Source organism: Andrographis paniculata, unplaced genomic scaffold (genome assembly GCF_009805555.1).
Source record: "Andrographis paniculata isolate CXL003 unplaced genomic scaffold, ASM980555v1 Contig46END, whole genome shotgun sequence".
NCBI lineage: Eukaryota > Viridiplantae > Streptophyta > Magnoliopsida > Lamiales > Acanthaceae > Andrographis > Andrographis paniculata.
In genome coordinates this window covers 1,463,322-1,489,999 of record NW_026137580.1, presented here as the reverse complement: position 1 = coordinate 1,489,999, position 26,678 = coordinate 1,463,322, and the positions used below count along the sequence as shown (strand labels likewise).

Genomic DNA, 26,678 nt, shown 5'->3' with positions numbered 1-26,678 from the left:
TCAAACTGAAAATGACTTGAGAGTCAAAATCTAAAAGAGAAGTGGGAATATGGTTTTAAGTGTTGTTAAATAGCACTAGTAAAAGTAAAATTTAACAAACTATGTATGGTTAGGGGCAGAGAAGAGTGCAAAAATGCAGCCAGCTAGGCAATGTAAAGAATAATGTTACAAAGAAAATAATCAATATCAATATGCATGTAATGAAATGTAATGTAAGTAATGATCTCACCTTCCCTTGCAGAGATTGAGATTGAGATTGAGATTGAGATGGAAAACTCACTGAGTTTTGTCTGTCTAACTGCCTTTGCTTTAGTTTTCCTTTCCAACCCACGTTGGTAATTTACTTTTGCAATATTTATATAATAATAATAATATTTGTGTAAAGATATATAGATAGAGCAAAAGTGTGTTAGATGACTGATGATGATGAGGAGAGTAGAGAGAGAGAGAGAGAGAGTTCAGACAGCAAGGCCATCGAATCCGCACTGTTTGTAAATTAGGCTTTGCTTTCTGGGACTGATCCCTATAGTGCAATCCACTGATACCTGCCCAAGTTCCAACTCTATAGTAATAATAATAATAATAATAAATCTTTCCAACTAATAAAAAAGCATTACACATTTGTTCACACGCACACTGAAATTGATGCACACGCACTTCATCTTCACATGTAATGAATAAAGCTAATCATAATAATAATAATAATAATAATAATGTAATAGACTCTAACAACTAATTAGCCAGCTCTATGATCTTTCTTAATTGCCACTCGTCTTTCTTTCTTTCTTCCCATGTAATATTACTAAGTAAGAAAACAAGGAAATTTTCCAACTATATACTTACATTTATTTGTTTTGTTTTGTTTCAACTTTCCTTTCTTTTCATTTCAATCTTGGTCTCATTCCTCCATTTCCTACCTCTTAACTTCTCTAAATCAAACACACATATACAGAAAAGCAACTCACGACAGCTGTTCCAAACGTTCATTTTATGTATAGTCTACAAGACTCTCCCAAGTCTAAGAACACCTCTGAGGACACAGACACACCCAATCATGTTAATATTACACTCCCAAGCCAAAGGTGCTGTGCACCACAGATCGAGGTTGTTGTCCAAAACTCGACTCAAACATATAAGAACAAAATAAGAAATTTATTTATGTTAAAAGGGCCAAAGTAGTCTATAACCAGATATATCAGTGTTTACGAATGCTTGACAATCATGTTATCTGCGTCGAGTTTGAACAAGAAATGTACAATTCTTTTAGACTGTAATTTAGCGAAAGAGTTGGATATAGACTAGAGCGATCCACAAGTTGAATCTAAAAATCCTCATCGAATTTTCTGCTACATAGGATAAGCAAAACTATAGATTCGTGTATTCTTGGCCCTCGAATAGGATTGCTAGTGAGTTTCTCTAATCCCATCCAATGGCAAACAAGCCATAACAAAGTCCACACTCCAGTTGAAATAGTGATAAAAAAAAATAAAAAGAAGTTATCAGATTCGGGCATTGAATTTCATAAGAGAACCATTGGTAAATCCGAATAATACTCCAAAGATAGAAAAGTATGCAATAAGGCGGATACTCATCGAATAAGCTTGAAGTGAAACAGACGAAAAAATTTGTTTTTAACTAAAACTTGTTATGCAAAATTTCCATTCAAGCTCAAGTTCAAGTTATTTTACCAAACTAAATTGAGTCGAGTCAAATTTGTAAATAAATAGCTCACTAGGTTCAACATCTTCCATTCAATTTACACACTTCTTACATATAGCAAGAAAGATCTCTAATTCCAATTTCCAACTAAAATGAACACAAAAGCAAAAAGAGGAAGTGACCAAACATAGGGAAAAAAAGAAGGAAAAGGGAATTGGAATAGAAATTCCCTCATCCTAACAAACAATCTCAACTGGCCAAAAATCATTTCTACCCACAAAGAAAAAGGTATATTCATATTCATTCTTAGGCTAAGACAATAGAAGGGGAATACCTACGAAGAGACAACCTAACTGGTAATATTTACAGTCAAGAAAGCTTCATTAGTTGTCGTGATGGCGACACCAACCCAAATTCTCTCTCTCTCTCTTTCTTTTTCACTTTAACTGATAAAAGAAAGTATCCTATGGAAGCTTGAGCTTCTTCATTCTCAATTAATGGTCACTAGGAAATTCTATTGCTTAAGAAATACTGCAGCTAGTTTTAACTAAACTAGGTGTTGAAACGTGACTTGAATTTAGCGGTCTACCCGACCCTAAACCAAAGCGAAAGGGCTGTTTCAATTGGCAGGGTTCCTTTTGGGCTTATCCTAATTAATAACAAATGGACTTAGGGTTTAGGGTGTTTTGGGGTGCTTATAAATAGACAACTATGGTTCTTAGTCGGATGACATATTGTAAATCTCTGAATCAGTATAATAAAATCTCTCCGGTTCCTGCCCGTGGACGTAGGTTGACACACCGTCACCGAACCACGTAAAACCTCTGTGTTCTTTATTTGCTTTCTTTCTCGTTTTCTCATAACAAGTGGTATCAGAGCCATATCCCATTGATTGAAAATGTCCTCGTATAAATTTGATCTGGAGAAGTTTAATGGGTCGAATGACTTCACGCTCTGGAAGGTCAAGATGAGGGCACTTCTGGTTCAACAAGGATGTGCGGCTGCGTTGGAGGGAGAAGACAAGTTTCCTAAAGACACGAAGGAGGAGGTAAATAAGGAGATTTTGGCAAGGGCTCATTCCGCGATCTTGCTGTCAGTTACTGATGAGGTGTTACGGGAGGTTGTAGATCAGACAACGGCTTTTGGGTTATGGAATAAACTGTGTGAGAAGTACCAAAACAACTCCCTCACGAACAGGCTATATCAGAAGCAACGTCTTTACACCCTCCGGATGTCCGAAAGTACTCAGGTAAAGGATCATCTTGATACCTTTAACCGTATCATTCTTGATCTTCAAGGAGTTGAGGTTAAAGTAGATGATGAAGACCAAGCCCTAATTTTATTGTGTTCACTACCTGGTTCATATGAGAATTTTGTAGATACTATGCTATATGGTAGAACTACAATTTCTGTTAATGATGTGAAAGATGCCCTTATGTCCAAAGAATTGAAAAGAAAGGTTTCTCTGGAAGAGGGTTCTGGTTCAGGTCTGTTTGCAGGTAGGGGAAGACCACATGAGAGGGGTAACGGGAATGGGAGGTCGCGTTCAAAATCAAAATCCTCTAGCAAAGTTAAGTGTTATCTTTGCAAGGAGAAAGGGCACGTTAAAAGGGATTGTCCACAAAAGAAGGGAAATACAAAAGTTGATTCTAGTAACAGTGGCAGCAGTGCTGCTGTGGTACAAGACAGTTCTGATGATGGGGACTTTGGTGAAGTTCTGACAGCGTGTAGTGCTAGTACTGCTGATTCCTGGATTATGGATACCGGTGCTTCTCACCATATGACGTTCTCTCGTGATCTACTCACTTCTTTTAAGGAGTGGAATGGAACGGTGAAGTTAGGTGATGATGGGGTTCTAGCCATAAAAGGGAGCGGGGTAGTGCAGATAAAATTGCATGACGGTACTGTCAGGAAATTTGACTGTTGGTATGTTCCTGAACTCAGAAAGAATTTGATTTCTCTTGGGACCTTAGCCAAGAATGGTTTAAAATATCATGGTGAAGGTGAGTGGGTGAAAGTCCTGAAAGGTGCGCTGGTAATGATGAAGGGAAAACTGCAGCATGGAATTTATTTTCTACAGGGCAGTTCAGTGATGGGAACGGCGGCGGTATCTCAGTCCTTGGATAAACATGATGACAGGACAAATTTGTGGCACCGGCGATTAGGTCACATGAGTGAGCTAGGGTTGTCTGTGTTGAGCAAGCAGGGTTTATTTGGTGGGGATGTGATAGGTAAAATTCAATTCTGTGAGGCTTGTGTAAAAGGGAAGCAACGCAGGGTGAGGTTTAGTACCGGTCATCACACTTCAAAAGAAATTCTGGAGTATGTTCATTCAGATCTATGGGGTCCCTCTCCGGTGAAATCGCAGGGCGGGTGTTCTTACTTTGTCACTTTCATAGATGATTATTCGAGAAAGGTCTGGTTGTACTTTCTAAAGACTAAAGATGAGGTGTTTGGGAAGTTCAAGGAGTGGAAGACCATGGTTGAAAAACGGACGGGTAAACAGGTCAAGACTCTAAGAACTGATAATGGGTTGGAGTTCTGCAACGCTCCATTTGATGATTTCTGCAAGAAAGAAGGTATAGTGAGGCACCGCACTGTACGACACACACCACAGCAAAATGGAGTTGCAGAGCGAATGAATCAAACCCTCATGGCGCGTGCTAGGTGTATGCGCATATTTGCTGGCTTGTCTAAGCAATTCTGGGCTGAAGCAGTAAACACTGCTAGCTATCTGGTTAATAGATCTCCATCAACTGCAATTGACTTAAAGACTCCTCAAGAGGTATGGTCCGGTAAACCCTCTGATTACTCTAATCTAAGAATATTTGGATGCCCTGCATACGCTCATGTGAATGATGGTAAGCTGGAGCCGAGGGCGGTAAAATGCATATTTCTAGGGTATGCAACAGGAGTAAAAGGTTATCGACTGTGGTGTACAGAAGGTAAAAGTCCTGGTAAATTTCTTATTAGCAGAGATGTAACCTTTGATGAATCTGCTATGCTTGATCAGAGTAGAGGTTGTGAAAGTATTGCAGGTACAAAAGATTGTGGTGCTAACCAGAGGGTGGAGTTTGAGACTCCTGACAGAGTTGTGTTAGAGGAAAAGCAGCAGGATAATACTATTGATCAATTCGATCAACCAGATCAGTCAAAACCTCAAGGGAAACCGGTTGAGGGGGAAGCTGATGACGCTGGTACTGGGGTTGAAGATTCCATAGCAGCAAGAAAGGGAAAGAGAAATATTCAGAAACCAGCTAGGTTTGCAGGATGTGTCAATACGTGTGACATGGATTCTGTTGCTTATGCACTAGCGGTTGGTGATGATCTTGGCTCTGATGAGCCAAAGACATATAAAGAAGCTGTGGCGAGTAAAGATGCAGAAACCTGGATTATGGCAATGAATGAAGAGATGCAGTCTCTTGAAAAGAACAAGACTTGGGATCTTGTTGCACTACCAAAAGGGGTGAAGCCAGTGGGATGCAAGTGGGTCTTTAAAAGAAAGGAGGGAATTCCTGGTGTTGAACCTGCTAGGTTCAAGGCGAGACTGGTGGCAAAAGGGTTTTCACAGAAGGAAGGAATCGATTACCATGAAGTCTTTTCTCCTGTGGTGAAACACAAAACCATTCGGGTTCTTTTGGCAATGGTGGGTGCTTTTGATCTGGAGCTGGAGCAGCTTGATGTAAAAACAGCATTCCTTCATGGTAATCTAGAAGAACAGATTTACATGTCTCAACCGGAGGGGTTCTACAGTTCTAAAGGGGACCAGGTATGCTTGTTAAAGAAATCTCTGTATGGCTTGAAGCAATCTCCGAGGCAATGGTACAAGAGATTTGACTCATTCATGGTGTCTAATGGTTATACTCGTAATCAGTTTGATAACTGCGTTTACTCGAAGAAAGTTTCTACTGATTCCTTTGTGTATCTGCTGTTGTATGTGGATGATATGTTAATTGCAGCTAAGAACATAGCTGTAATTAATGACTTGAAGGCTCTACTAAAGGGTGAGTTTGAGATGAAGGATTTGGGTGCGGCAAAGAAAATACTTGGTATGGAGATCTGGCGTGATAGAGAAGCAAGACGGTTATGGGTTTCTCAAGAAAAGTATATTGAGAAAGTTTTGCAGGCATTCTATGTTGATCAGTCCAAACCGGTAAGTACCCCTTTGGCGGCACACTTTAAACTTGATCGAAGCACTATACCGGCTACAGATGAAGATGTTAGTTACATGAAGACAGTTCCATATTCAAGTGCAGTTGGAAGTCTTATGTATGCGATGGTATGTACGAGACCGGATCTCGCTTATGCGGTTAGTGTGGTGAGCAGGTTTATGGCTAATCCGGGTAAAGCTCACTGGGGAGCTGTAAAGTGGATCTTGCGATATTTGAAAGGAGCGTCTGATATTTGTCTGGTATATGATGATAAAGGCCATGGTGATGGTCTTGTTGGCTATGCAGACTCTGATTACGGGGGTGACTTGGTGAAACGAAGATCACTAACTTGTTTTATCTTCACTCTGTTTGGATGTGCAGTCAGTTGGAAGTCTACTTTACAACCTACGGTTGCATTGTCGACGACTGAGGCGGAATACATGTCAATGACTGAAGGTATTAAGGAGGGTATCTGGTTACATGGTCTGGTGCAGAGTTTGGGTCTGAAGGTGGAGAAACCGGTGTTATTCTGTGATAGTCAAAGTGCTTTGAGTTTGGCTAAAAATCCAGTGTATCATGAGAGAACCAAACATATTGATGTAAGGTTGAATTTTATCCGTGATGTTCTGGAGGAAGACAAGTTTTCTATTCAGAAAATAGCTACAGAACACAATCCAGCTGATATGTTGACAAAGGCGCTACCGACGGAGAAGTTTGAGCATTGCTTGAACTTGGTGAATATTCGTAGGAGGTAAAGCCTTCTCGGGGCATCTGGCAGGAAGGAAACGACTGAGAGATACTGACGAACCTTTGGCGGTTGGAGAAACTCCAAGTCAAGGTGGAGATTGTTGAAACGTGACTTGAATTTAGCGGTCTACCCGACCCTAAACCAAAGCGAAAGGGCTGTTTCAATTGGCAGGGTTCCTTTTGGGCTTATCCTAATTAATAACAAATGGACTTAGGGTTTAGGGTGTTTTGGGGTGCTTATAAATAGACAACTATGGTTCTTAGTCGGATGACATATTGTAAATCTCTGAATCAGTATAATAAAATCTCTCCGGTTCCTGCCCGTGGACGTAGGTTGACACACCGTCACCGAACCACGTAAAACCTCTGTGTTCTTTATTTGCTTTCTTTCTCGTTTTCTCATAACACTAGGGTACTGTAATACATAGCGCATTCTAGCAAAGATGAACACGGCGCATTCTAGCGCACCAATAAAGCAGAGACGAATTCTACAGAAAATCGCAGAATCGAGAAAAAGTACGATTTATAAATTGCAGAAAATAAATAAAAAAAATATATATATATATAGAAATTGAGGAGGAGGAGGAGATAATGCTAACCTGCACGCCGGGTGAAGTGAACCCGAGGATTCGGATCTTGGCTCCGACATCGCCGACGACCCGCAACTCGACCCGGTCGTTCAAGGAGGCGTCCCTGAGCAAATCGGCGGCGTCCGCCTGCAGCAGGCTGACGCGATCGACGGCTATGATGGTTTCGATCCGACGGACGCTGTGCGCCGGCTGGTAGAACCCCGGCACGGCTCCCCGGCCGAGGGGGATGCCGCGGTACATGATGCTGAACCTCGATTCCCTGTACTTGATTCCGACCTTGTTGTCGTTCCTCGCGGCGAAGAGCATCCGGACGGCGAGCGACACCGTCGCCGAGGAGGCGGTGGTCGGATTTATGCCGACGTACTGGACGGCGACCTGCTGGAGCTCGAACTCCGGTTTCTTCGGCTTCACAGCAAGGACCACGACAAGGACGACGGCGAGGACGAGGAGCGCGAGGAAGGAGAAGAGGAGGAAGAGGCAGCAGCAGCAGCCGCGGAAGGATGCGCCGGCGGAGGACGACGGAGGAGGATAGTGGCTGTGGCTGTGGCTCGCGCCGGAAATCGGTCTGGAGGTCATTTTGTCGGCTGATTTTCCGCCGCCGGCGACGGGCCGGGGTTTCTGAAGTGGGGTTTTTTTGGGGAAGGGGGGCGCCGACTAAATAAATAAATATTGATTTTTAAAATTGTGTTGGGGTGTGTTTGTTTGGAGGAGAATCTGTGCAGCATGTGAGAGAGAATGGGGCTGTATGATAATTCATATGATGATGTCGGAATTCACGACTTTTGTTTATTGCCAAACACGGTGTTGTTAAATTAGTAGCCGTGTAAAAATTATTGCCCCTCCATCTAAAATGCGTCAAATAATTTTGATATTCTTTTTTTTAAAAAATTATATATAAATTGTATATGCAATATTATCTTTATAATTTTTATAAAAATTAATAATACTTCTATATTAATATATAATTAATTTTACTATTAAAAAATGTTTTTAAACGTGATAAAGAAGAGAATAATAAAAATAATATTACTATATATATATATATTTAGAAACATTATAGATTAGTTGTGATTTAGTGATAAATTATTAGTAGTAGTAGTATTTTTTTCTTGTGTAAATTGATCTTATTTTAAATGAATTTGTGTAAATTTAGAGGGTTTTTTTTTTTTTTGTCTAAAATTGAAAAATTAATTTATATTTAATTTAAATAGAATTTTAATATAATATATTCTTATTAAAAAATGGTATAAATTAAATAATAGTAATTTGAGTGAAAATTCAAGCCAAACACACCCTTACTATATATGTTATAATTTTTATAGTCTTTACTAATTACAAAAGCTTACTTACCATTAATGGAAGAGTTACAATATTGATTAATTTTAAATTTGTTGGATTAAAAATTAATATAATGGTTATTATATCTTTGAGGAACAAAATTGTCATTCAATAAATTATGACAATGTGAAGAGATTATGGCGAGAAGTTTTGAGATTCCGTAATATTTTTGTTCGGGTTTAATTTATAAATTATTAAATTTTATAAACGAATGAAGAAGCGGACAAATAAGGGTGTGCTTGTTTGCGGGTTTGGATTTTGAATTGAGATTTAAATGATAAAATTTTAAATTTGAATAGTTGTATGATGTGATATAAATAGGTGTTGATGTGATATTTTGAATGTAAAATTAATTTTAATATAATATAAAAAATAAAAAATAGGTGTTTGATTTAATATTGTTTTGGTGAAAAAATAAAATAAATAGTGTATTTAAAATTCAATCCGCGAACAAACACACCCTAAGTGAAAGACAAAAAAAAAAAAACAAATGGTGATGTTCACTGGGAAGAAAATATATAGATGAACCGAACAAAAAAATCAACAGATAAAAGATAACAACTAATAAAGTAAATTCAACAAACAAAAAAAGTAAAAATAAAATTATTCTCTCAATTGGTTTAATAAGTTTACATTTACTTTTTGCGTGATTGAATTTAATATTAAAAATATTCTTATATTTGTATAATTTTTTTGTATAAACATTTTTATATTAGTAATACAAAACATTCATAAAAATATTTTACTATTTTTCTTTGATTTAGACTATATTTTGATATAATTATTAATATTAAAAAATAATTGTAAATTTTTAAAGTGGACCAAAGAGTATATAATAATAACAAACAAAAATATGACATTAATTCATTGAGTTCTGAAGCAATATATTTTATCCGTCCCATAACTAAGCATTTGTTTATTTTTTGCCCGTAGTCTTAGAAATATTAATATTATATTAAAATATAGTAAGAATAAAATAGAAATGACTAAAATAACTTTATTAGTATTGTGTTGTGTAATATAAATGTAATGACATTTGTTTAATATATTGTAAATTGTAAGGGTATTTGAAATCTTAGATAGATACTAAAAAGGAAATGAATATTTTGTTAGGAGATGGACTAAAATAAAAAATAGATAGTTTTTTATAGGACCGAGGAAGTATATTTAAGGGTGTGTTTGTTTGGGGGATTGGATTTTGAGTTGGGATTTGAATAGTAAAAATTTTGAATTTGAATACTTGTATGATGTGATATAAATAGGCGTTGATGTGATATTTTGAATGTAAAATTGATTTTTAGTATAATACTCTCTCTCCGTCCACTAAATAAGTATACATTTACTTTTGACGCGGAGATTAAAGAATAATAGTATTTTAATTATAGTGGATAGATAAAAGTAGTGAAATGACATTTTTGCCCTTACTTTTTTTGGTATAAAAGTAATGATGTGATGTAAAGTAGGGGTATTTAATGAAAAAATGGGGTATTTAATGAAATTGTTACTTTGTAATTGGACGTCTCAAAATAAAAATATGTATACTTTCTAATTGGACGGAGAGAGTATAAAAAATAAAAAATAAGTGTTTAATTTGATATTTTTTTTAAAAAAAAATAGAATGAATAATAAAAATCTAATCCAATCCCCTAAACAAACACACCCTTTAATTTGCAGAGACACAAAAGTCTAAACACCGCCTATGTATCTACATCATGCATGTGTATTTTAGGAATACAAATATCTTATTTAGTTCGACTACAATTCATTACTTCATCTTCGGAATAACTTAAAAATGCATTCTAATTTCTAATCATTTTATTTTAATTATAAATTATAAATTTTACTCTAAAAAATATATTTTTTATATTTTACATTTAATTTTAATTTATTTTTAGATTATCATCCAAAAATATACTAATTTATATTTTATTTAAAAATTACATATTACTTTACATAAAATAAAATTATATATATCATTTTAAAAAAACTAAAATTACACATTACTTTTAAACAAATAAAATTACATATCAATTTTTAAAAAATTAAATTATATATCATTTTTTAAAAAATAAATTATATTGCTTTTCAAAAAATAAAATTACATCACGTTTTAAAAAATTAAATTTTACATTTTTTTAAAAAAACTATATATAAATTTTTAAAATATAAAATTATATATCATTTTTTTTAAAAAAAAAATTATAATAAATTACGCATTACATTCAAAAAATAACAAAAATATACAACAAACCACCCACGCGAAATCTCATGTCGATTCTTTGTGTTGTACAGTGAAACGCCGAAAAATGGTGTTGCCCTTTTATTTTATTTTTTAAGAAAGATTGTTAATTTTTTTTTCTTTTTATAAATTTTTAAGAGAATTATTGTAAATTATTAATATAAAAAATTGTTTAGTAACACTAGTATATAAAATAGAATATTTGAAAAATATTAGTAAAAATAAAATTGTGATTAAAGTAAAAATATTGTAATAATTACATTGTTTTGAATTAAAATTATATAAATGAAATTTATGGATTAAAAATGGTTTAAGAAACTCCAAAATGGGGTGGAAAATGAGATTGGGTAGGAGCCCAACCCCCAATTTTAACACAACGGGTTGGAGTCTTTGTTACTCTTTTCGTATCCTGGAAAAAATCTTGTTTTATTGTAAATACGAAAATTTTTAAAATTCGTAATTAGTAATTAATTTAAAATATATTAGTAAAAGTAATTATAATATTATAGATTAAAATTAAAATTTAAAAAGTTATAAATTATACTCTCTTCGTCTCATAACAAAGTATCCATTTTTCCATTTTAGTACGTCCTATAATAAAGTATTCATTTTGTTTTTTTTAGTAACTGTACTATCTACCTAACCTTACAAATACCCTTACAATTTACAATATATTACACAAATGTCATTACCTTTATATCACACATACTAATAAGGTTATTTACTCATTTCTATTTTATTCTTACTTACATCTTAATACAATATTAATATTTCTAAAATTACGTGCAAAAAACAAATGAATATCTAATTATGAAATATAGAGAATATAATTTAAAATATAATTAAAATGTATAATATTTTTCTTAAAAATAAATTATATAGATCGGATGGAAATAAAAATAATTGACACTTTACAATTAGAAAACACATGTATATATCTTTATGTGTATTTCAGGAACATGCCTATGTTATTTAATATACAACCACGTCATTAAATAACATTAGTGTGTCTGTGGGATACACATGCAATACAAACACTATTTCTTACGTTGCAAGTATCGTGATTATGTTGTTATTTCTGAACGACTTATATTTTATATTATTATTATTTTTATTTTCAAAAAAATACATTTTAATTAAATTTTAAAATTTTAATTTACATTTTTTTTAAAATTTTAATTAGATTATAATTATTTGTATTGTATTGTAATTATATTTATTAATATATTTTTAATTAATATACTAAGGGTGCGTTTACTTCGAATGAATGGATTATAATCCCTCGATAAGTTTAACGGATTATTTAATCAATTGACTAATTAATGTAAGGTTTATTTTATGTGATTAAATATTATATAAAGTTACATTATGTTTACTTTATTAATATTATATATATATATATTTGATAACGTGAGAATCCACCGCAGTCGTTACTCGAAAGTGCGCACTGGATAAACTCTCGATCGAACCTAATACGTTGCAAATTAGGTCCGACAATACAAATTTTATTAGACGAACATGTGTCGACCTGGAGGCGCAAGGTTTGAACCAATGATCTCATAGTCATAAGTTCGCTCCCCACATATTTTTTCTTACCTAAAATATCCTTAATAATTTTATTATAAATTATAATAATATAATTCATTTTATACATTGTTTTCTTTTTGGTAAGCCAATATATTATGTGACAATACATTGAAATTTAATTATGATATTGTCAAGACATAATGTGTCTATAATTTGATACATTTTGTTATTATTTATTAAATATATGTACTTTTAACTTAAGAATTATAAATTAAATTTTAGTAATATATTTATATCATTCTTATCACTTTATATTATTAATTAAAAATTAAAATTAATTAATTAATTAAATTTCAAATGAAATCAAAATATATTAGAAAAAAATATTATTATATTTACATAAAATGCTTATAGGTGTATAAATAAAAGGATAATTTAGATATTTTATTAAGTATGATTAGTTAATACTAGAGGTTAGATTGTATTAATAATATAATAAATTAGTATAATTTTATCGGAACTTTAATTATATAGGACACAAACACATTAAAATAAATATGAAATTAAGTCGAATAAAATAATATTATTCACCATAATCTCGTATAATAAACAAACCCTAATCATATTTCTCCTAAAATCATTCGTATGTGTATTAACTAATACACCATATATATCAAATTATTTTTTGTACGTAGTTTTATAAATAGTAGTATTATATTGAGATATAATAGAAATAAAATAGAAATGACTAAAATAATTTTATTAGTATTGCGTGATATAAAGGTAATGATATTTGTGTAATATATTGTAAATTGTAAGGGTATTTGTAATATTAGGTAAACAGTATGCTTATTAAAAAAAAAATGAATACTCGCATTATAGATGATGACCTTAAAGACTAATCACAACCATTTTTTAAAACAACCGTAATGTAATACTCCCGAAGTTGGGTCGGTGCTAGGCCAACTCCCATAGATGAGCCGGTGTCAGGCCATTCGAGGTTGAATATAGGTTAAATGGATTGAACAGACTACTCATGTCAACAATATGCACTCTCCTTTTCGGGAGCCTTATTGAAAGAACTCTAGAGTAATTTGAATATGGGTGACCCCTGAGAGACTTTTCAAGGTGTGCATGAGTAATGACATAAGCGTGCTGGAAGAACTCGTGTTAACTTGTGGGGCCAGTCCGCAATCCAGATATGCTCGGCTTTACATAGTTTGCGGGTCGGGGTGTCACAGTTGGTATCAGAGCCGGCATGCGACAGCTCGTAGTCGTTAACCCGGACTAATGATGGGCCTAACAGTTGACGATCCTTAGGGTGCAACGTAGACGCTGCATTCTTAAGTGGTGGAGGATGTAATACCCCCGAAGTTGGGCTGGTGTCAGGCCATCCGAGGATGAATATAGGTTAAACGGATTGAATAGACTACTCATGTCAACAATGTGCACATTCCTTTTCGGAAGTCCTACTGAAAGAACTCTAGAGTTAAGCGTGCTTGCTCTAGAGTAATTTGAGGATGGGTGTGCGTAGGTGAGGACAAAAGTGCGCTGGAATGACTCGTGTTGACTTGTCAAGCTAGTCTCCCATCCCGATACGCTCGGCTTTGCATGGCTTGCGGGCCGGGGTGTCACATGTAACCACGTGTTTTTCAATATTCGGGTATCTCAAGTCCCAACCCTTGCGGACTGCCTAATCCTTAAGAATCTCCTTAAATTTTTCTCGAGAAGGGAACTTCATATCTATGAAAAGATCATTGCTTCCCATATCAATATATTCGTCTCACTCACCCATTCTTTCCTAAAAAAATACACTTCCCTCAACAACTGTTTAATTTTGGTTCGTTTATCCTATAGTTCTTGTGCCTGTTTTGTGAAAATGTCATCATCATTCGAGCCATCAAATTCATCGTACATCCAAAAGGGATCGTTTGATTCCTCGGCATCCTCCTCCTCGGCACCCTCCTCGAAGTCACTATCATCAAAGTAAAAAAGTTTTGGACATTCATTATCAAAACTTTATGGCCCTAAATTCCACCTCGGTGTTGCATTCATTCTCTCCGCAATCTGATCCTCTTGAACACTGCCTCATCCATATTCCATTGCATCACTAATAGGATCTTCCATATCTTGATTGACGTTCTCTATCACCCAATCACCCATTTTTATATCATCATTCCCATGTTTGCCTTCTCTATTCATCCATAAACATTTTTTCCCATATCTGCATAACATAAATATATTTTCAATAAGGAACATTTGAACAAATTCAAAAAATAAACTCCATGATCTCTACAAACACCTTCCAACTAACACAAAATCCAAAGAAATCCCCAAATATCAATAATCCAAGAGCGTCTAAGCCCAAATCAAAATACCTCAAACAATGCAAAACAATCCCCAAATTCATCACTATAACTCAATGGGTTGTCCTAATTAACACTAGTGACTAAGAAAAATCGCAACAAAGACCAAACTCTAGATAAATAAGCACATAAATCCAACAACGACGTTAAAAAAACTCAAAATCCGAACTATAAATTCATAATTTCTACAAAATTTTGCATCGTATTAGCAACATCATATAGAAATCAAGATTACTCACTGTAAAATCGATCGAGAGATTCTTACCGACAAACTGCAAATTTGGTGCCAAACGAGAAATGGAAAATGCAAGGACAAAGAAATACCAGCTCGGACGGGTGAAAACTCCCCAATGAACCGCGGTGACGGACAACGGTTATATGTTTGACTAGAGAGAACTTGGGGGAGATTAAGAATACTGGGGTTTAGGGTAAAATTAACGAACGACTCACAGCAAATTTGAGAGAATATTTTTTATTTTGGTAAACCTTGGGGTATAACGGTCCAAATACACACTCTATTCGTTTCAAATCAAAGTATTCTTTTTACCATTTTTGTTTGCCCCACTTCAAAATATTCATTTTCTATTTTGGAAAAAATTAATTATATACTAATATTAAAATACAATTAACTTTTACTTAAATTACAAACATACTATTACATATACAATTACTTTATACATAATGGGCAAAGTAAAAAACTCTTACACACTTACACTACCTAATAAAATATTATTATGTATTAATTTGCTACAAAATTTCAAAAGACTTTCTTGAATTGGGATGGATAAAGTATATTTTAACAATGTTATATTGTTATAGTTAAAAGGTATGCGCTTAATTTTTAGCATAACAGTGAGTTAAGCTAATATTTTTATAATAGGGGTATTAAGTTAAAATACTAAAACGTAGGAGATAGATAATTTATCGCAATTAATTCAATAGACACAATTGAATCAATATAGAGCTTATTTTCTTCGACCGTCAGCTCCATATCAAGCTGCCCATTTTATGCTATCAAATCAAAAAGCGAACTAACAAATTTCAGCTATATTATACAAATATATACTCCATAATTTATATATATATATATTCAATGAGGTCCGTTACAATTTTCTCATTCTTGAGAATTAATTAATTAGTCCCTATCAAGAGCAGGCTAGTGAAAAGAGCAATGAGCAGGGCGGCGGCACCCAATCCAGGAGCGGCGGCGGCGGCGGCACCGTTCCGCTTAGGGAGGCGCGTGGGAAGCGCGCACTCCTCCCCATTGAAAATAAGCTTGGCGGGGAAGCCATCGCCGGCCACGACGTCTAAGTCCGGCGACTCCGCCTTGGAAAACGTAATGGCGGTCTGCTGCTTTCCGGGCACCGGTGGATCTTTGTCCGGGTGGGACGAATTCGTCTCTCCGACGAGATAATTGTTGCCCTTGGTGCCCCTGAACATTATGGTGTTGTGCAGCGTAGGCACCTTGGTGGCGTTGAAAGAGTGCATCCTCACGAAACCCTTGTAGCCGGGCTTCATCTGCACCGCCGCGTACCAGTCGGCGAAGGGGTCCTCCTCCCAGTTGAAGATGGTGACCCTCACCGTCCACCCGTTCTTGTAGTCGGAGTCGACGTGCCAATTCACGCTCACGCCGCAGTTGTCGGGGCAGGGAAGCTTTTTAGGGATTTTGTGGTGGTGCATCTGCGCCAGCGCCTTGGCCTTCGCCGTCCGGTTGGCGAAAGGGACGAGCAGGGCATCAACGGGGAGGAGCATCGACGGCGCGTTGGCGTCGCATTTTCCGTCGTTGTTTCCGTCGCAGCCGCAGGCGCACGTGTCGCAGGAGACGGCGGCGTCGGCGTAGTAGGCAGAGTAGGAGACGCAGCACCGGTTCTGCTTCGGCTTCGGGCGCGTGATGTTGCACGTGACCTGCCAGCTGGCGATCGCCGGCACCGTGGCGTCGAGCCCCATCGGGTCGGGGAATTCGGTCGGTTCAACCCGGAGAGGAGGCCCGCATTTGTAGGTCGGGTTGACCCGGCCCACTATCCGCCAGTTCTGCGGCGGCGTTATGGCGTTCCGGTCGAGGTCCGGCGGGAGTTTGAAGACCTGCATTTGGAAAATGGCTCTGGATTGGGTTTCGTTTATGGATTTGGGGAGGAGGACTCCATTTTTGCAGCAGTAGGGGAGTTTGCCTAATTTGTCGTCGTTTTCGAGCTGGGAAGGGAGATCGGCGATGAGGGGGCTTTTCTGGCAGTTGACGACGTTGGTGAAATCGAAGTCTTTGTAGTAATGTCCCTGAGGGCCGTTGATGCAGTCGGAGGCACCCTTCTCGTGCGTGTAGGCTCCTTTCATGGTGTAGATGAACTCGTTCCTCATCCATGTCCACGTCAGATTCCACTGGTCCAGACGGCCCAACGGGTGGTTGTTGTTGATGGTGACCTGCGCCAGATATTTATTGCTGTCGGCTTGCAGAACATCGTACATTAAATGAAGATCGCCGTACTGCCGTGCCCCGAATTCCTTCTTCTTGAATTTTGGATCCTTTTTGCAGCACACGTGCATAGTGCCACCTGGACGGGATTTAATTCAAGATTAATTAATTATATAATAAATTAATTAATAGTATTGTTGACTCGAGGGATGGATTCTATACCGTACCAAAAATACTGATCAATATTGATATTGTATCGAATTTTTTGGTATAATAAAAATACATACAGGTACAGTACCGATAATTTTGGTATATACTATTTATACAGAAAATTTTAATTTTATTACAATACCGGTATATACTGTTTATATTGAAAATTTTAATTTTGATACGATAACTGCATATAACAAAATTATAATTTTAAATTTTAAAATAATTAAATAAATAAATAAATAAATATCACAATTCTTCACCATAAAAATATTATAAAAAAATTAATAAATTTTCAATAGTCTATCTATTTTTTTTGTTATGATTTTAAAAATTTATTATTATTATTATTTATATTAATAATTAAATTATTTAATAAAAATAATATGGACTGCAAAAATATCGAACTTTTTTAAAATATCAAAATTTTCGAAATTTTCAACGCAGTACGGTGAGTTGGTATTTGAGAATGTTGGGTAAATTTCTTTATCCCTAATTGTTGTAACTTGTATGTAATAAGAAGGCAAGAAGAGGAAGACCATTCTTGGCGGGGGCGGGGCATTTATATTCGGGGTTGACGAGCTTGATCGTTTTGGGCATGGCGGCGTCTTTGGCGGCGCCGCCGAATTGGGTTCCTTTAATCTTAACCTGCGCCTGCATCTGCGTTAAATCGTTAGCGGTGTCGATGGCGGTTTTGAGGTCGGACTGAGGGGATCCGGCGAGGATGGTGCCGTTCTTGCCGACGTGGACGGGGGAGCCTTCGCCGTCGACGACGGCGCCTCCGTCGACGGTGACGAGGATCTCGTCGTGCTGGAATCCGACATAGAGCTGCCAGGACTTGAGCTCCTCGGCCCCCATATTAATGACGGTGGCGGTGGCCTTGAACGCCCACGACTGCGCCGTGGCGTTCTTCACGTACGGATATTCCTTCTCCCGCCCCTGCGAAATGTATGAGGCGAATATGCCATTGCAGTCCTGCGCTTCCTTCGGGGGCTTCGGAGCGCCGCCGTCCCCCTCCGCCGCCGCCGCCGCTTCCGGATCGTCGTTGTCCTGCGCCGCGCCGATTGAAATCAGAGCCGCGATGAAGACCCAGGAAATTAGAATACTGCGCACCGACATTTCTTATTTTTTTTTATTTATTTTAATTAATTAGTTTCTAATTTCTAGAAATCTTCTATGGCTTGTTTTGTTTTTTTAATTTGAGAAAGAGAGAGAGAGAGAGAGAGAGAGAGAGCCTGGAATGCCCCGTGCAGGAGGACACGGCGCATCGGGCAATGAAGAAGAAGAAGAAGATGATATTAGGGACAAGGAATTTGATTATAAGAGAGAGAGGAGACGCTGAAATCTGTTGGACTTCATTCAATTCAATTTAGCGCCCTTGAGGTTATCTTCTTCCGCCATTAATCTTCACTGGTTCAGAGATCATTTAGGGACATGAATTATCTATCGTTTTTATTTTATTTTATATTGTTACATAGTATTTTTTAACCTTATATTTTTAGCATTTTTTATTCTATTTTCATAATGACAGATTTGTATGGTATTTAAAAGATCATTCACTCATGCTCAAAACATAAACAGTCCTCCCAGTTATAGGGTAATTATCCAAACTGATATATGCGTAGATAGCTAATATATATATATATATATATATCAATATTAGTACCCCATATAAGCCCAATTAATCAAATTTATTACTAATAAAATTTTAATCAAAAGTAATTTTATTATTGTTACTTTTTATAGGCAATCCGGAAATACAACATTTTGGACCAACGAAAAATAGACAGACATGTAGTTAGAGCAAAAATAAATAAAATATTATAATATTATATGTATGAATAATAAATTAATTGGAGAAGGCAGATGTTGAAGATAAACTCTCTCAATTGGGTCATCAATTTGATACTTTACATGGGTCATCTAATTTTGCTAGTTTGTTTCTTGTTTCTTTATATATATATATATATACATATCAAGCATGTACTACAAGGTGTGTTCAGTGATTAATTCATAATGAAAATTTCTCTTTTTTTGTTTCCCCCAAAATCTCAATGGAAACTAAAGAAAATTGGAGTCTGCACGTTACACATATTGTATGGGAGCTCGAAATGATCGAAAAAACACTTAATCAAATTGTTTTTCTAGGTTCGGATATCATGGTTTCCGAATAAACAACCCACAAGTGACATTATCATAAAAACAAAAAAAAAAAAAAAAACTTTCTAGTCTCTTTTCGATCAAAAATAAACAAAAAAAATTAGACTTTCTATTCTCGTAATAGATAACCTAATGGTGTGGGAGTGGAATCGTGACCGAAAGATCATAAATTCAAACCCTGACGCCATGATTTATTTAATATGATTTATCTTGTCGAACTTAATTTGCAGACTATTAAATTCAGTAAAAAATTTACTCAAAAGACAGATAAAAATGTTTAAAAAAATAAATAAATAAAAATAAGACTTTCTAGGATTCAAACCTCTTGTCTGCTAGCTGAATATGTAACATCTTTAGTAAATGAAAGTTAGTCAATATGACTAAGAAAGGTTCTTAATGCTTCGGACTAGAAACAGTCATAAGTTGCAGTTATGTTCTCTATGATAACATGTTTTCTCATCCTATAGCCAAAAAGCCTTTCATGCATGAAGGACAATTAAATACTTGGAAATCAAACACTAGTACATCCAAGGGCTTATGGCAAAAGAAAAAATTATGGTAAAATTCTGCACGTCTGATGAACTACCAGATTTGAATCAAGAAGACGTGTTGAGGAAAATATGATTCAACTGTTCAAATAGATGTGCCATCAAATAAATAAATAGGCATGTAATGTAATCCATACACAAACAATAGAATATACTAACTTTTCATCCAAAATTACAACAATATCCCTCTTTTAATTTAGTAAGTATGCAAGGCATTTTGTCCATTGATACAAGACAATATAATCTATGACATTTTCAACAACTATATCAAGAAGTCAATATTCTATTAAGTCATTTATAACATTATATATATATATACACACCAGTCACCAGCCGTTGGAACAATAACAATACAATATATATATATATATTTTATTCTAAGCTATAAAGGTAAAACAATGATATCAAATTCTCTAAAATAGACACTAAACTTATATACCAACGATTTGTTTGAGACGACTCCTACTCAGAAGCACCAAACTGCTTAGACACATTCCAATATCTGGACAAGGATTTGCTAAATCTTCCATCAGTCTTAATACAGAAAATGTCCCAGGAGTTGATGACATTGCCAATATGCTACGATAAAGGTTATGGCTTACTCTACCAGGCCCCAAAGGAGAAAATATGGAAGTCCCAGGTGGGATAAACTACATGTGTGTGTATATATATATATACACACATATATCAGGGCTCAAAGATTTTGAGCAGCTTCAATAATAATAATAATAGTGCTACTGTATTCATATCATTTCACTAAAATTTTCTTAACTTATGGAGAGAGATCGCCATCGTCATCAAGATGTACCATTAGCAACTTATTCCTATTTTCCATTTTACAAGAAAAAAAAATGGAAAATCAGTGCATATTCCACTCCTTATAAGAGCCTGCTTATTTACCAACTGAGGCAGCAAAAACATAGCAAGAAAGGAGTCAGGACAGGACAGAACAAACCTCTACGGAGGAAATCAAATCAAGATTCCAGCTTAGCATCAGATGAAGTCAACCCTGAAATGGTCCCGACTGGAGATAGGAAACTCGGTTGTCTTCCTTGCAGTATTCTAAGCGATGGCTTCGAATTAATGTACTGATCAAGACAAGGGAAGATCAGTTTTTGCAATTAACAGATGTGGGGTTGCATGTAAAAAATGGAGTGCCTGTGGGTACCTTAGTGAAATCCTGGAAGAAAGTGTTGATTTCTTCTTCAGTCAGACCGCCCTCATCAGTGTTTTCTTCCCAGCCTAAAGAACGAAGGAAAGCAGCCTCTTCCTCCTCTGAGAACACAAGATCAGAGAGAGGAAGATTTGTTTGGTTGCTGGAATTTCTCTGCTTGACACAAGCAGAATCACCATTGCAGTTCAAGTCGCCATTCATCTCAGCAAAATGGTTCGCCCTTTCAGAACTTGGAGCACACAAAAACTCCGGTTCGGAAGGTATATCAGAACTAGATGAAGACACAACAACTGATGATACACTTCCTGCAGAAGAGGATTCTGTCATAGATTTTTTTCGCACCGAGTTGAAGAAGTCATTTCGACTCTGAGCTTGAGAAGTAGGTCGCCTCTCCAACATAGGTCTGCGCTCATGGCCGGGATTGGTTAATGGGCCCCTAGTTGCAGCTGATCCAGAAATCGATGGAGCAGCGAGCAGAGAATTTACGAGTTTCCCACCACTTGCTTGACTCGGGTTGTCCTTGATCACAACAGGTGTAGCAACATTCTTTTCCCAGACTGGCTTGAGAACATGGAGCTTTCCCACGTTTGTCCTTGAAGCATCGCTCTTTAAGGACCCACTGCGCGGAGAGTTGTTAGCAGAGACTGAAGATAATGTGGGATGCTGCTGTTGACCTGCTCGGGTTTTATGTTTATCCAAGGAACTCAAAACCTGAAGAAATCATAAGGAAATTACAACCCAATAGGTTTATTGAATGCAACGCAAAAAATATCAAAGGCACAACACATGGAGAATATTTCAGGAAGAGCCTCTCAGCCTGTTCTGATAGCATAATACAATAGAAAAATATGCTTGCTAAGGCATACTGATCTTCTAAACATTACATAAACCCCTCTAAAGAATTTGCAGCCTTTTCGATTACTGCTACCATGGAGGTCAACTTCATTCCTAAATTGAGATACTTGTGCATACAAACATCCGACTTATCAAGTATGGGAAATAGCTGGATGCATTAAAGTTGCATCACAACTTGAAAAAAGAATGTGTAATGCAATATCTACTAGCATTGCTTGCAGGGAAGGAAATGATGAAATCAGATTCTTCCTGCATCTAGGATATTGGCATTTCAAACATGGACAAACTGATAGCAATGCATAGAAGTGAAGCAATCTTTATTATTACTATTAAAACCAATAATTGAAAAGCCAACCAAAACCTAAACATCTCACATGGTTTCTAGACATTTTAAGGCTTAAGTAAACCATCCTGCACAACCTACAATTACGCACATGTGTTCATACACTATTGCCGTATGGTATCAAGGTGAATGATCGGATCACTTCAATTTGATGCTCAAATATATGCAATACACAATTTCTGCATTCTTGTAACATCCAAAGCATCAATACGGATCATGAACAAATTATTAAGGATCATATATGAAATAAAAGGATATATTATTTTTCTGTAAACTAAATAACAAGACTATATATATCATAAAAATAGTTAAAATGCAGTAAGTGTGCTCCATTTGAAATCTTTTTTTATCTCTTTGGAAGCATACTTCAATAAAAAAAATGATACAACTATATCTAGCACAATCATTCCACAAAACTTTAATTTCAAAAAGGATTTGTGATATGCTATAGATAAGATGAGATATAGCTTCAATAAAGATCATTGTCTCAAAAAACAAATATGAAGAATTGGTTTAACAAGAAAATATATAACAAACCACACTCTGGTCATCCCATCATCTAGCCATTCCCTATAGCCCGCTTCCAATACTGTAAAAAATGATTTCATGTCTGTTGATAAAGCTGATTAAGAAGTCATTTGTCAACTTTGAAGCATCTATAATCCCACAAGGTGGGTACCTGCTGCTTTCTGGCATCAATTATGGATGCAGTGAAAAACAGAATGCAGGTCCTCACATACAATAAATAAATCTAGTGCATCCATATAATTATTGTCGCCAGATCAAAAACTTCCTCTTTATTGTATATAAAACATTGGAACTCATGCAATGCATCAAATGTATATGGATAAAAGCTCCCTGTTCAGCGAGATTTAAAAGTATGCGATTTACAGAATTAATAATCAATCAATAGCTTTTACCCAATTTAACCTCAGTTTGGGATAAGCCCATATGCCAAAAAATCCAAAGTATAATGGATAATACATGCGTATATATCTCAACTCTATTTTAGTTTCAATATATACATGCAATAGCTATGATCAACAAATAACTTACCTTCTTTTATTTTAATTTTTTGGTTTTGGTTTTTAGCATAAATAGTGGGCTGAATGTGATGTTTTGAAAGAAGAGAATAGTGTATTTTTATAGAAAATCATGAGAATTGCATTGTAATAAAACTGAATAAGAAATAAAAATAAAAATAAAAAATTATAAAGCAAACAGAACCTTAGTTCTCGTACATTCAAGTTAGCTTTACTCGAACTCCCCCATGTAGTTGGAAAACTTATCCATCCTGTTACACTCATGCATGCTTTCAATTCAACTGTGGCATAATGCTCACAGCCTTTTTTAACAGCTAATATTGCATAGTAAAGATGAAAATCTATGCCCTTTTTATTTGTACATGACCTATCAAATCACAGAGATGGAATAATTTTGGAATTGACCAAGATAATTAATTTATTTCAGCACATTAATCCACGATACTAATCTACAGATAACTGGTTCAGGGCATACAGTATCCATTATTAATTTCACTAAATACTCAGGTTCACTGCAATAAATTTGCCCATCAGTATGCTGGGGAAATTGCAAACCCATCTCTTGCCGTAGTTTACTTAACTGTTTTTTAAATAAAATATTAGTGGTGAGCTCTTTTTACTTTCTAACTAATAAATAAAACAAAATTTCCATGCATTGGACGGTACTAGTCAATAAACAATTAAGAAACATAAAATATGAAACATGTATAATTGCATTCTTACCAACATTTTTGGAGAAGATGGTGTCACAGGAATCAATTGCCTAGATTGCTTAATGGCCAGTTCTTCGAGTCTCTGAGTTCCCACAGATAACTACAAAGAGACAAATTTTAGAATGTGGAGACTTAAACATCATCATCTCCATAATGTAAAAAGAGAATGTGGCCTACTTGGGGAGCAGCTCCAGCACGATTAGGGCCTTGGGTTACAGCTTCTGCCATGTTGAGGATTGAGGAAGTACCTGCAGGCAGAGATGCAGAACCTGTAGTAACCTCATGTTGCACTGCTATCATGCCAGCTCCATTGCATCCAACTATATCGGGAACCTCTGCCAAAGCAGAAGTCCATTTTCCACCGGTAATATTAGCTGAGCTACCTACGGGCAAGCTCTGAATGGCAGAACTCGGTCCAGGAGAAGGGACTCTTCCAACCTCCGATGTGACCACTTTCTCTTCTGGTCCCAATGATGGAAAATCTCTCTTGAATGTTATTTTGTTGACCCCTCCAACAGGACTGCCTTTGGAGAGTAAGCCATTAGTATAATTCCCACTAGTGCTTGAGTTAGTACCAACTTTATTACAGGATGTTTCTCTATGTTTCCCAGAAATTGAATGCGAGCTCTTTAACTCATCTCTCTCAAGTTTAATTAACAAGGTGTTATCCACAGATTCTGTAATGTCTTGATACCGTCGATTTCGATCCCCCAACAATGGCTTCTCCTTTGTGTGAGAATCATGCATACCCCTCTCCCAGTCCCTGTCATGTTGATTTTTACCAAAGCTACTACAAGACCTCAGATGGCGAGAACCATTACTACTAGAGCTCCGACGAAAATAAGATGATGAAGTTTTGTCTAAACTAAGAGATCGTCTAAAATCATTATTATGGCCATCTACAAATGACTTATTTCTCACAATCTTCGATGGAGTGTGATCATCTAAAGAAAAACATCCAAGAGAACAGTTAGAATCTAGCAATAGTCAATGACAACTGAAAAATTACATATAAAGTTCACTTTTAACTCACCTGAATGCGAAACAGAACTGCCGCCGTTCTGGTTTCCGGTATTTTTCAACCATTGAGGTACTAAACAAGGCTCAACTCTTTCCATAACTGGTGTTAAACATTATCTTATAGCAAAGAAAAATTGGAAAGTAAATTGATTTTCCTACAATGTCAACTTACTCCAACATTTTGTCACGTGTCAAATCCATATTACCCTATGGCAATCGAAGCCTCTATCAAACATAAATCTTGAATCATCCTAGCACTAGTCCTTCCATTATTCTTCACATCAACACCCCTGTCTCCCCACTCCAAAATAAACCAGTCACAGGTTGACAATAAACATTTAAAATCCAGTGCCTAATCCTCCCGGTCGCAAAATGGCACATTCAAAATAAATAGTCAGAATTGCTCATAACTAAATGATTCTTTATCTTCTGTACAGTATATTTCACTCCTTGAGTGACCAACTATATCCAATAAATCTAAAAATTGGAACTCATGCACTGTTCATATACCCACAAACACCATTAAAAACACATTCCAGGGCCTCCTCCCCTCCCAAGAACATAACAAACCAAGAAAACCCTAACATCTCATCAGCCAGAAAATGCAACAACAACAACTAAAAATTCACCTGATTCCATTCATAAGTAAAACCCCAGAACTGAGCTCCCCTCAGTGATCAACGGAATCCATACACAATAACGCAGGAATAATCAAACTCCCCCACTAAACGTCTACCAAAAAAACCTAAATCGGAAAGCCTATGTACTCCTAGGGTTTGATAAGTCCAGCCACACAAAAAATCATCCCCAAACAAAATCAGAACCAGTCTACACCCAAATCAATCTAAACGACTCAAAACCCGACTGAAACCAATTCCCTCGTGTTAAATTCGAAACGCAAAATCCACACTCCTCAATAATCCACCTTATAAGCTATAAAAAAAGAAACCCTAGACCGTCGCAATCACCGCCTCTTAATGTTTGGATTGTTTCAGAATGTGAAAATTATTGAAACGTTCTAGAGAAGGAATCCCAGTACCTCCAATTCTCTCAAATTATCTACGCACTGTGTGTTTGTTATGTGTGTGGTAAGTGTGATCGAGGAGAAGAGATTTTGGCTGTGCCGGAGGCGTGGAGATTAGATGCACAATTATTTTGTATGTATTCGCGCTTGTATTCTAAGAAAGCTCGGCTCGTGTGTGCGTGTGTCTGTCTCTCGGTTACAGAAGAAACGCTGTCTTCTCTTGCATCATGTTTTCTTTTTCTTTTTCTTTTTTTTTTTTTTTTTTTTTTTTTAATAGCGCCTGTTTTCTATTTATTTATTTATTTATATTTATTGTGTTGTAGAGTGCTATGTTGATCTAACTTCTATGACGTAAATCTATAGTCAAACTATTTATCATGGCTTGTTTTGAGCTAAGTAGCTTTGTTAGTTTTTATATTGATTGTTTAAATTTGATTCAAACTTGTAAATTATACAAATTTGGTTCTAACTTGTTAAAAATTTGAGTTAAAATAGTGGTTCAAATTCAATTTGTTAGGTTCAAATTCAAGTTTGAACTCGGCTCATATATGTTGGCCTAAAAAT

At 35.9% G+C, this 26,678-nt stretch overlaps 3 protein-coding genes across 3 annotated transcripts; all 3 read right to left on the bottom strand.

Moving 5' to 3' along the window:
• Positions 1-106: 106 nt before the first annotated feature.
• Positions 107-7,894, bottom strand: LOC127252477 (uncharacterized). The gene is made up of 2 exons (XM_051276668.1): positions 7,157-7,894; positions 107-545 (listed from the first exon to the last, which is right to left on the bottom strand). Exons 1-2 carry the CDS (start codon positions 7,721-7,723, stop codon positions 459-461), a joined length of 654 nt encoding a protein of 217 aa, XP_051132625.1. The 5' UTR covers positions 7,724-7,894; the 3' UTR covers positions 107-458.
• A 7,829-nt stretch (positions 7,895-15,723) lies between these two features.
• On the bottom strand, positions 15,724-18,801 carry LOC127252616 (COBRA-like protein 10). The gene is made up of 2 exons (XM_051276874.1): positions 17,774-18,801; positions 15,724-17,163 (listed from the first exon to the last, which is right to left on the bottom strand). The coding sequence occupies exons 1-2, from the start codon at positions 18,351-18,353 to the stop codon at positions 15,749-15,751; spliced, it is 1,995 nt and encodes a 664-aa protein (XP_051132831.1). The 5' UTR covers positions 18,354-18,801; the 3' UTR covers positions 15,724-15,748.
• A 1,369-nt stretch (positions 18,802-20,170) lies between these two features.
• LOC127252539 (uncharacterized) lies at positions 20,171-26,318 on the bottom strand. The gene is made up of 5 exons (XM_051276754.1): positions 25,104-26,318; positions 24,248-25,014; positions 24,081-24,170; positions 21,111-21,827; positions 20,171-21,030 (listed from the first exon to the last, which is right to left on the bottom strand). Exons 1-5 carry the CDS (start codon positions 25,186-25,188, stop codon positions 20,917-20,919), a joined length of 1,773 nt encoding a protein of 590 aa, XP_051132711.1. The 5' UTR covers positions 25,189-26,318; the 3' UTR covers positions 20,171-20,916.
• Positions 26,319-26,678: the final 360 nt, after the last annotated feature.

Coding starts and splice junctions, on each gene's coding strand:
- LOC127252477 (XM_051276668.1), bottom strand. CDS start 7,723: ATGACCTCCAGACCGATTTCCGGCGCGAGCCACAGCCACAGCCACTAT. Junction 546..7,156: donor TCACTTCACCCGGCGTGCAG/GTTAGCATTATC, acceptor GAACTTGGGCAG/GTATCAGTGGATTGCACTAT.
- LOC127252616 (XM_051276874.1), bottom strand. CDS start 18,353: ATGTCGGTGCGCAGTATTCTAATTTCCTGGGTCTTCATCGCGGCTCTG. Junction 17,164..17,773: donor CCCCGCCCCCGCCAAGAATG/GTCTTCCTCTTC, acceptor AATCCCGTCCAG/GTGGCACTATGCACGTGTGC.
- LOC127252539 (XM_051276754.1), bottom strand. CDS start 25,188: ATGGAAAGAGTTGAGCCTTGTTTAGTACCTCAATGGTTGAAAAATACC. Junction 21,828..24,080: donor CATCTTCTCCAAAAATGTTG/GTAAGAATGCAA, acceptor TGATTTCTTCAG/GTTTTGAGTTCCTTGGATAA. Junction 21,031..21,110: donor TCTTCCAGGATTTCACTAAG/GTACCCACAGGC, acceptor TGTCTTGATCAG/TACATTAATTCGAAGCCATC.